General features: G+C 38.1%; 1 protein-coding gene across 1 annotated transcript; it reads right to left on the reverse strand.

Annotated features, from left to right (window-relative positions):
• Positions 1-571: 571 nt before the first annotated feature.
• COMMD6 (COMM domain containing 6) lies at positions 572-11,292 on the reverse strand. Its single transcript, XM_069066801.1, is given in 4 exon segments — positions 572-734; positions 2,310-2,462; positions 11,130-11,180; positions 11,182-11,292. Coding segments are annotated over 4 exon segments (351 nt in total). The 5' UTR covers positions 11,278-11,292; the 3' UTR covers positions 572-683.
• Between the last annotated feature and the right edge of the window lie 593 nt (positions 11,293-11,885).

The raw sequence follows: 11,885 nt of genomic DNA on the forward strand, positions 1-11,885 counted from the left end.
GGGTAACACTTCCAAAAGAATCATTTCTTAAATATGAAATCTTGCACAGATACTCTCTGAAATTTTCTTCTCTAAAATTCACTGGCAGTTATTTCTTTGTAACTTTCCAATACCATATCTTTGCACAAATCAAATTAGTTGGTTAAGACAATGAATTAAAATCTTTTTCTGTCTCCAAAGCAAAGAACTTTTGCAAACTTATGCACTGGTCTAGATAGAGGAGTTCATCTTGTGTCTGCTTGTGCCACCATCCAAGAATAGTTTTGTTCAGTTTCTAATATATTGATACCTTCATAGATGTATATTTTGATCAAACTACTTTTTGAACTTGAACTTCTTTAATAAGTTAATTTTATCTATGCTCTGTTATGCCACCAACTGTTTCAATAATCCTACAAATTACTGAATGTTCTTTTGAACTTCCTTATTTAAAGCTTCTTTGTTTTGTCAAGGTTATTTGTAATTGTCAATATCATATTTATTTAGATGATATGAGATTCTGGGGCAGTCTAATACATGAATAAAGACTAAAATAACAGTATTATCTTACTCTATGAAAATGACAAAGAAATTATATCTTCATTTAACAAATAGCATTTAATCATTATGCAACTGTATTTACATCAAGTGACACACATTATCTTACAAAGGTTATACAGACTTGGCAACAAAGCAAGCAATTCTTACACAGTTTCAATAACAGCGGCCATTTCTTTGAATTGCTTGAAGAAATACTGGAAGAAAGAAAAAGAAAAAATAATGTTTAATTTGTATTCATATTCAAGCTGTTTTGTCAAATGTAACTGGAGTTTGTTAAAATGTCAAGCTTCAATATGGATTTAAATTTACATAACAATACATCACTAGGCTAAATCTGAAATTTAGGTAGGGACTTCTGCTTGCTTAGATAGTTTGATAACATGCTAAAATTATATTTTCTTTCTTTTGGGGGGGGAGGGCAATTGGGGTTAAGTGACTTGCCCAAGGTCACACGGCTAGTTTTTGTGTTAAGCATCTGAGGCCTTATTTGAATTCAGGTCCTCCTGACTCCAGGGCCAGTGCTCTATTCACTGCGCCACCTAGCCGCCCCAAAATTATGTTTTCTAAAGAAATTTAACCTAAGCTTGAATTTAAGAACACATAAAAGTACAGTTTACTATTTCAATTCAAGGATTAGTCCTTTTTTTTTAAGAAGTCATTTTAATAATAATATACTTTCGACTAGGATTTTTTTGTTTTGAAATGGGACTCTAATATAAAGTCACACGATTAAAAATGTGGTTTATAATAAGGAATTAAAGTGGTACTAGAGGGTATGTGAAGATATGTTCTTGAAAATAAACCTTGGAAATCATTTTTCTTAGTTTGGTTGTAAAGTAGGCACTCATTCTCCACTTGAGTGATTATAGTTGTTTTGCTTAGAATTCCTGACATTTACAAAAATACATACAATGTTAGCAAATGTTGCTGGGATATGATCTTGCATTCACAAAATGGATTTTTAGAAATTAAATCTTAAAGACCAGAGGTAAATAAAAAATGAAGCCACCAAAGCAGTTAAATGTTGACGGGCACTGGTTACAAACTCTTTTTGAAAGTGCCTTCACATACAAAGAGAGCATTCACACAATTATCTAGCTGATATAAAGCCACTCAGATTTTGATGCTTCAAATTGGCACAGGCTCTCTCAGAAAAATATTAAATCAGTACAATCCGAAGCTAAACTGAATTCTGCTTAGACTTCCTGCAGATGAATCTAGGAGGAAAGTCAATCTTTGGTACTCTATACCCCAATACAAAAAAAATTAGTATCAGTTAAATATACCCATAAAAGATGAAATCTTTTGAAATTTTGGCCAGATGTTAAAGTTTGATTAAGACTGCTTTTATACAGGACATCAAAGTAAATATATTTTGCCAAATCCCTAGATAAAAAAATGTTTCAGATTCTGTATATTAGTAAATTAAAGATATTTCAATTAATTCTTTAAATAATAAACCATTTACATATTTTAAAACAAGGACAATGCTTTCTTTTTACTTAAAAAAAAAAACACACACACAGGGGCGTCTAGGTGGTGCAGTGAATAGAATACCAGCCCTGAAGTCAGAAGGACCTGAGTTCAAATATGGTCTCAGACACTTGACACACTTACTAGCCATGTGACCTTGGGTAAGTCACTTAACCCCAATTGCCCTGCCTTTCACCCTCCAAAAAAGCAAAAAAAAAAAACCCAAAAACCCAACCCAGTACTTTTTCATAGCAACAATGTACTAGAAGAAAATTCAAATTAATTCATTGACAAACCTGAAATTGTGGAATTGTCATTTCAAAGGACTTGTTCGTAATCTGGCCTGATTGATCTGCCACTTTTAGTGTTACTGCAATATAAGGAGACCTAAGAGATCTGCAACTGTCTGAGCTCACCGCCATACCCATTTTCCACTGAAGATCTAGAAGCTGTAACAAAAACAAGTACATAGCATCAACAAGACTGTTTTGAATACACAAAGCTGCTTAAATTCTGTTTCTCCCATACCAACCTTTGGTTTCAACTCAATATTTATAAAGATAACATGGAAAAATTAGCCAATGAATAAACTTAACACTTTACATGCATATGTATACTCAAGAATAATTCTCCCTTTTTGATTTAGGAAAAAATTTAAATTAGATTTATAAGCCTCAAAATGCAGAATTGTCATTTCAAAGAACTTATTCCTTACAAAGCTTTTTATCTACTTAATTTAATGCAAAAGAGAATGGTGTTCAAATCAAACTAAATATCTGGAGAAAGGTAATGAGGAACATATGGAGGAATCATTGACATTTTTAGAGCTAGAGGGACAGTAGTTATCTATTCCAATCCCTTCATTTTTACAGTTGAGGACAGTGAGTTCCCCAGAAGATAAGTGACTTGTCTAAGAGATGCAATGAGACAGTTGCAGAGTTGAAATTCTTTGACAACAGTGTCGTCAAAATTACACAGAGCAACAAAACACACAAAGGCCTTTAGTCAATGGATTAGTAATGGAGATGGGAGAAAGGAATAGCATTGCTATTTTCCCTAATTTGAGCTTTAAGTTTGCCTATGCAACTTGAGTGCCACTTGAGCCCAAGTGCTTCCCTCCTCACACTTAGGCCCTACAATGGGAAACAGAATATAGTTCTGAATCTCTCTTCATAAAGAAAGTCTCTTTCTTGATCAGTTTTCCATCAATGATAGTTCAATATACCCATAGTTTACAACAGGTCAAGGTAAACTATAACTTATTCTTGGATCTGTCCAGCTAGGCTTTTATGTGACTGAAGCTAATAGCTCTGCTTGCTTGATAGATAAGCACTATTTCTGCATAAAAGGAAGATGTCTTTTTCTGGGAAGAAAGGTGTGGGAGGATTCAGTCCAGCAGCTTCCCCTGCTTGTGTCTGAGACAATTTGGGTCAGAGATACTGCTGAAGTCCTGGGTCCTACTCCAAGTTTACTCACTGAGGTTTATGTGAATTTAAGAAAAAAAAGAGGGGGTGGCTAGGTGGTGCAGTGAATAGGCACTGGTCCTGGAGTCAGGAGGACCTGAGTTTAAATCTGGCCTCAGACACTTAACACAAAAACTAGCCATGTGGCCTTGGGCAAGTCACTTAACCCCAACTGCCCTCCAAAAAAAAGCAAAAAAATAAAAAAGAGAGGAAAAAAATTAAAAAAAGAATATTAGAGGTGTCACACTTGTTGGAACAATGATCATACTGTACCAAACTAAGAAAACACCCTACCTCTCATTATATATTCCTGTTACATACTGTAATACAATTATTTGTAGCTATGTCTTTCCTCAATTATAGTATTTATTTTAAGCTCCTGAAGGGCTAGGACTGTTAGTTCTCTGCATGTCCACAGCACCTTGCATAATGCCTTGCCCACAGAAAGTAGATGTTCACTAAATATTTGTTGCATGAACTGGAACCAAGAATACACCACAGGTGAGCCACGGTATTTGCTGATGGCAATATATATATCTTTTTGGAGGGCAATTGGGGTTAAGTGACTTGCCCAAAGTCACACGGCTAGTAAGTGTTAAGTGTCTGAGGCCAGATTTGAATTCAGTCTGAGGCCTAATTTGAATTCAGGTACTCCTGACTCCAGGGCAGGTTCTCTATTCACTGTGCCACCTTGCCGCCCCTACTGATGGCAACATTGACACCAAGAGTTTAGGGATAGTCCCTTGGACATTCGATTCAATTAACATTTCATCTATTATATCCATGGCACTAAAGATGAAAAAAGAAGGGACTTATGATCTGTACTCAATAAGCTTATCATTTAATAAGAAAAAAGGACAGTTAATTACAGTATTAAAGCTATCCAAAAGGCATTTAGATATACAGCACTAGAACTACTGGTAGAAATTGAGAGTAGAAAGTCATCTGCAAAGAGATAACTGAAACAACAGGTATAGATGTGATCCCCAAAGGAGAAAGTGAAAAAAGAAAAGCAGATTTAAGAGAATGTCCACTACATTTAAGGGATAGGAGAAAGATGAAGAGCTAGGGGAAAGAAATAAGGAAGGAAGAGTCATAGAGAAAAATTCTAAGAATGTAATGTCATGGAAGATGGATATGAAGATCTTCCTCATTGTGAAACGCTACAGAGACCACGGAAGATGAAGACACAAAGAGAGATTGCTGGATTTAGTGATAAGGATGGCAATAGTTTTCTTGGACAGAGCAGATTCTCTTTTATTAGCTTATGTCACAGGGCTCTAGAGTTATAACGGGGCTTTAGAGGCTCCCTCATTTGACAGATGAGGAAATAGTCCCAGATAGGTGAAGTGACTTTCCCAGTCACTTAGTGGATCCTGCCAAGCAACCAATGTTTTATCACCTACTATAGAGAAGACAATGTGCTAAGCTCTATGGGAGATAAAAGTTTTAAGATTTATCTTCTTTCCCCACTCTGAAAGGAACTTATAATGTAATTAACATTACATATTAAAAAATATATACAATGTGGAAAAGTAGCAAATTAGAAATGCAGCTAAGGAATACCATGGAATAATATAATATAGATCTGGAAGAGACCTTAGAGGCCATCTAGTCTGACCTTCTCATTTTACAGATGAGAAAACAGAGGCCCTGTGAAGTTAAGTGACTTGCCCAAGGTCATAAAGGTGCTCTCAGAGGTGAGATTATAACCCATCTTCTATCACAATGTTGCCAATTACTTGGAGAAGAGATCCGAAGCAGAAGGCTATTCCAAGAGGTGATATGTGGTGATAGATTAGGATATAGATAGGCATAAGTAAAAGCATGGAGTATCAATGTTTAAAGCATATTGGCAAGCGTTAGAACAAACAGACTAGTCTTCCTTAAATGGAGAAATCATTTAAGTGTAAGGTTGGAAAAGGAGACTGCATTTTTAGCCCAGTCTTACAATTGTGGTTAAATTAGGAGGGGACACAGCAGCCCTTAACCTTGGATCATGACTATACCAACAAGTCAGTACAGGAGTTCAGGTAGGGTTGGAATCAGAGCAGCCACAAATTCCTGGAGACAGAGATTGCATCAGACAATCCCTACCATTTCCTCTGTCTTGCCCCTGATCAACTGATTTCCTGGGTTGCACCATTACCTCTCAAAATGGGTTTCTACACACTTTCATCATTTATATGTTTTAGTCCTTCCCTAGATGGGATAGGAGTTGAGGCCATATTGTAAAGCACCTTAAATACCATTCTAAGAAGCTTTTTCACTATTTGGCAATAGAGACATATTAAACTGGACAAAAACAAACTAGGTTTTTTAACCAGGGAATGCCATTATGAAAGCAGTGTTTGGGGAAGATTAACTTGGTAGCAACATACAGGACAAAAATAATAGCTAACATTTATATAGCATGATTTTAAGGTTTGTAAAGTACTTTTATTAATAAACATATTGGAGGAAGACATGACTTGAGACATGAAGACCAGTTAGAAGATTATACTAATAGTCTTGACTTCAGGTAATAAGGACTGAACTAGGGTATGGATGGGAAACGACTGATGTCAAAGATTATACAATCAGCACTGGAGATTTTAGAGTTGGAAGAAACCTTAGGTCTTCCAGTGTAATCCTTTCAAATTATAGATGGGGAAACTGAGGGCCAGAGATGTTCAATAACAACATTTCCTACTTTATTATTCTGCCTCTCAAGTCACTGTAATGGCAAGCACTGAAGTAGTTCACACCTTAATTCAACAGCTGAAACAACACCTTGTTTCAGTTCAAGTTTCTTTTGGGCCTTGTATCAAGTCTGTTAAGAAACAGAATGTGTGAATCCCACAACTTGTGAACCCTAGAACTCATGAACTACTGCAACAGGAAGGGGAGGAGCTAATGGCCACATATAAAGAGAATTTCCAGGCTAGAGACAACAGAACTAAGAGGACTCTTGTGGTGGCAGAGTCAAGGAGAAAATCTGTGGTATCCCAGCACTCTGTTTGTCTGCTCTGTCTGTGTTGATGTTTGTTTGTGATACTTTGTACAGAAGCCCTAGGACCTTACTGGAAGCCCTGAAAGAGGATTTTCTGTTGTATGTTTACAGAAGTCCTCAGGGAGGGTTTTGGAGGTCCTGGGACTTTACTGATGATTTGTGCCTACATCTTGGACCTTGTTTGTGTTGATTTCTATGCTGATGATTTGTGTTGAGTTCTCAGACCTTATGGGTGGGTCTGAGTTGATTTCACAGGCAGATAGTGAATTGATGATGGTGCCAGCAATGTGCATGAATATTATTGTGGCTCTGTCAAGCTTTGTCTTTCCAGAAACAGAACTGTGAAGGACTTGAGATGGACTAGACACTGTGAACTTCAATATGGAATGGGAACTGGATGAAGAACTGGACAAGGAGCTGGATGCTACCTGCCTTTGAACCCAGGTGACAGTTGGAGCTGGGACCATGGAAGAGGGTTTAATTAAATCCCAGGTATACAGCCATAAGCAGCTTGTTTTCCCTGAGTCAGTTTCTCATCTCAAAAACAGGAATAATACTTATATTACACTTAATTCACAGGATAGTTGTGAGCAAAGCACCGAACAGGAAGTGGGAATTGCTATTATAATAAAGACTCAGTCAACTTTTCTACAATCAATATTTACCTATGGAAACACATTTGATAAAGGGGACACAGTAAGCTTTGTCTAAAGCTATTCTTACCTAAAGAAAGTTGCCTAGTGTAGTGGGAATGGACTCTGAACCAAGAGACTGAAAACCCAAGTCCTCGTCATAACTTCATAACTAATGATGTAGGGGTGACTGACAAATAGTCAAGAGAGGTGATAGTAACATCAGCCTGTGTGCCATGGATATTTGTATCAGCTAACTTTAGCAAGCATTCTAGAAATTACTGGTTCTAGATACAACCTTTAAGACCATGCAGCAAAACCAAAAATGTAACTGATTAGAAAAATAAAGTTTGCAGCCTCTTCTAAAGTCCTATTCAGATACTTAACTGTAACATGGAAGTGACTTTGAATTTTTTAAAGCTATATCAGTGAAGTACAAGTTCTGGGAGGCCTTACCAAACCAGAAAGACCCTCAGCATCGGCAGGTCCAGGGACAGGCTGCATATCTGTTACTCAAGAAACTGTCTAGCTAATTTTGGAGACTCGTCACCAGGAAAATTAACCAGCATGTAAGATAGTTTTTAGGGGGTATAGCAACTCCCTAAGACTATCTTCTAAAGCTGGAGGGGCTTTGATATGCATGGGTAGAAGCAGTATCCATAGAGAACTTAGGGATGGAAGAGACGTCAAAAGTCATATAGCCTAACTTATTCCTGAAGAGGATTTCCATCTACAAGTGTTCATACAGTCTTGACTTGAAAACATCCTCAAGTGGTCCATTCCATAGAAGAAATCACAAATCCCTGAAACACTAAAATAAAACACTTGTTTTCACAACAGAAAAATGATGAAAATTAATTTGTAACGAAAATACTTATTATCTTACAATCTTGCCAAAATACCAGTACTATTTCCATTTCATGAACCTAATCAAATCAATACTAATTACTTGCTTACTAATTTAAATTTAGATACTGCTCTAATATTTATAAAGTACTTTTCTACAAGTATTACTAACATTTTATAAATAAGAGACTGAAGCACAGAGAGGATAAATATAGGGTTACTGGGGGTAGGGATGATTTCATTTTTAAAATTTTTGTATCCTCAGAACCTTGCAGTGCTTGGCACATGGTAGATAACTGATAAATGCTTATTGATTGATTTAATTGATAACTCCTATTATTAGCACTTAAAGTTAGGTCTTCTGACTTCAAGAATAGTACTCTTTTTAATTATTCTACATTGTTACTTAAAAACACATATCCTCGGGGCGGCCAGATAGCTCAGCGAGTAAGAGCACCGGCTCCAGTGTTGAGAACACCTGGAGATCGAATCCCGGGCTCAGACACTTAGCACCCACACAGCAACACCTGGCCGTGTAACCTTGAGCAAGTTACTTAACCCCAATTGCTTTAAAAAACAACAACAACACATATCCTTAGAGGGTCCTTTATTTCTATAACTATATTTAGAAAAAAATAAAATAATGAAAACTAGATGTTTAATAGTATTTAGTAGCAATTATGTGCTATCACAGTATTAGTAAATAGATCTAGGTATTAAAGATGTTCTGCAAAATCACCTAGTTTTTCCATTTTCACAATAAATGGCAGCTTTGACTACTGAAACAGTTGTTTTAGAAGTCAATTTTCCTCTTCAGAAAGGACCTTAGAACCTAAGTCTAATGTCTTTTCATTTTTTGTCTAGAAGAGGGTAAATGGTGTAAATAATGCTTCTGACTTTAAAATATTATGGAATTTTAAAAAAATAATAGATATGGTTAATATTTAGGGCAAATTCAGTTTCCTCAGCATCCACTACCCGGGAAGCAAGTAATGGGTGATTGGAATGTACTCCTGAAAGGAAGATTAACACAAAATTAAAAAGTAGGTATGAAGAAATAGTATAATACCTATTAAATGCAAATTTCCGGATGCTTTCCAAATATAAACAATCTGATTATTTATAATGGCAGAAGTGCAACAATAGGGTAGAACAGATGGTCAATTTTCCTGAAATTCTTCCTATGCCACAGGGTCCCCCAAAACAGCTAAAAGGCACCTCTGAGGTCATCTTATCCAGTGCCTTCATTTTATGAAGAAACAAAGGTTCAGAATTGAAGTGATTTATCCATACGTCACATTGATAGTAACAGAGCTGATAGTTAAACAGTCTAGTTACTACAAATTCAGTGCTGGTAGATAAACAGGCCTTAACCATGTAGATACTGTAAAGAGTTTGGTGAATTCTAACACTTTCATCATCTTCCTTTCACATCTGCCCTCAAAATGGAGTGTCTTCTTGTGACTAGCTTCTGTGAATTGAGCTAGGTTGGTTCCTCAGAGAACAGATTTGATCTATTAGTAGGCCTGTACCTGATGACTTCAGAGTTTGGCAAGACCTGCCAGAACTCATGAATTTATTTTCATATGTAGCCTTCCACAGCAAAATTTGTTACATTACTATGTAAGAAAGAAACCGACTGGGTTGCATGGTACACTCAGTCTTACTAGGATGCGAGATAAGGACATCAAAGGCATAAGAAAAATCACTTGTTCTGTTCCAAGTCTTGCTCTCATATAAGTCTCATATTAAAATGAAACAATAGAAGTACAGAAAAAAAAAACAAACAACTGTGCTGTTGACAGGAAGCAAGAAGAACTATCAATAAATTGTAGAAATTCTGCTAAATGGACAAGGAAAGACAAGTTACTTTCCAGTATTACTAAAAGAAGCATGTAATAATTTCTTCCTATGTAAAATCAGGCAGCTGAAGCCGAAAGGGCTATGGGAGAAAATATGGGAGAGAGCAGATTGGAGGAGGGGATATCCTGTGGGACTATTTTGAGGTGGTGGGTAGGGGAGAAACGGGGAAAAAATTTGTAACTCAAAATATGACGGAAATGAATGATGTAAATCAGAAGTTAATAAAGCATTTGAAAAATGGAAAAAAAAATCAGGCAGCGGAACTAGATGGTTTTCAAGGTTTCTTCCAGTTGTTTATCCTGTTAGTCTATGACCCATACACAGAAAATTAAAAGCTACCTAAGATCAAGACTCAAACACACTTTAAAAAAAACATTTATGTATGCCATAAATTGCAAAAGTTTAAAGAATAAATAATACCATGCATAAGATCATGACTACAGGACAAGTAATTCCAAAACATACCAGTACAAGGAAATAAAATTTGCATTACTTAAGAGAGTTCAATTTTACTTCAGATTTCACATTACAGCATCCAAAAGGTTATTAGAGATGGCCCAACAGTATTCAATGAAACATTATACACTAAGAATATGGGTGGGTGGGATTTTGATCAGAGTGGAATTCTAAATGAACTCTAAGTTAGAGGGGGAGGTTATAAATTGAGATGACAAAGATTACCTACAGTGTAAGGCAGGTACAAAGTGCAAGAAATATCACGGAGGGCCCTCACTGGTAGTCAGTCAAGAGGCATTTGCTAAGTGCTCTTAAGTGCCAGACCCTGTGCCAAGCTCTTGGGATACACCGACCTCAAGGAGTGCATACTGTACTAGGAGAGACAACATCTAGATAACTTTGGGCATCCGGGACACACACAGAGTAGATGGAGGAGGATTTCGGAAGGAAGGTCCCAGCAATTGGGGCTGGGGTGAAAGTAGGAAATGCCTCCTGTATAAAGGCGGGGAGGTGGTCAGGGGAAAAGTTTGTGGGCTAAGACTTGGGGGAAGCCAGAGCCGGGGCGAGAGGAGGGGTATGGGGCACAGCTCGGACAAAAGCACGGAGGCAGGAGATAAGAGTGCAAAGTGCCAACAACAGCAAGGAGGGTTAACCTGACTCCAGGAGGGGCGGGTGGGAGAGGGGCGGGGCCAGGGAGGAGAGGAGGCGGGGCTACGCGGGGAAGGGCCGGGGTGGGCGGGGCCAGAGAAACTACTTACCTGGTTAGTGACCTGCAAAGGAAACAAGAAAGAGTTTAGAAATAATCACTCCGGATTACCGAGCCACCTCGACCGCCTCTAGGCTCCCTCCCAGCCCCGGCCTCACCTCGGATTTGGCCTCCTGCTGTGGCTGACACAACCCCTCCATACTCAGCTCAAACGGGTCTCTGACTGCCCGAAGCCATTTCCGCTTCCGTCCCGGCTCCGGACAGATCCACGATGCGAAGGGGAAGAGGGGGAACGCGACGTTTCATATCCTTGGGTCCTTATTTTTTTTCCCCTCAGCAAAATCACAGTGTAAGGGAAGTAGTGAACACTTGTCATGTCCGAGTAAAAGAAAAAGACTTAGGTGTCTTTCTCCCAGTAAAAAGAAGAAGAGGAGGCATTAACCCCTCCCACCCTTCCTTTTCTTTGAGTTCCATACTTGAACTCTTCCTCCTCTGGGAAAAGAAGTTTGGTTCCACGCATGCGCAAATTGGAGAGCGCTAGCGTGAAAACTTGCCCAGATGTAGGTTTTTAGCTGACGCTGGCTGAGCTTTAGCTGCGCTGGTCCGAGAGGGGGGCCCTATTTCCACGGGTCATCTGTTCTTACATCCTATGACCCATGCCTTGTTCCATGACGTTCAGACCCCATCGTTGGGAAAGAAGTAGCCAGAATATTTGAGGATTGGAAAGCTTTCTAAGGAATGGCATCAGAAATGGAATTTTTTTTTTTTGAGGGGGGAAGGTAGAGCAATTGGGATTAAGTGACTTGCCCAAGGTCACATGCTAGTAATGTTAAGTGTCTGAGGCCGGATTTGAACTCAGGTCCTCCTGACTCCAGGGCCGGTGCTCTCTTCACTTCGACAACTAGCTGCACCGA

This window comes from Petaurus breviceps, unplaced genomic scaffold (assembly GCF_028583685.1).
Source record: "Petaurus breviceps papuanus isolate PSGF00001 unplaced genomic scaffold, PetGlider_PUasm1.0 90730, whole genome shotgun sequence".
Taxonomy (NCBI): Eukaryota; Metazoa; Chordata; class Mammalia; order Diprotodontia; family Petauridae; genus Petaurus; species Petaurus breviceps.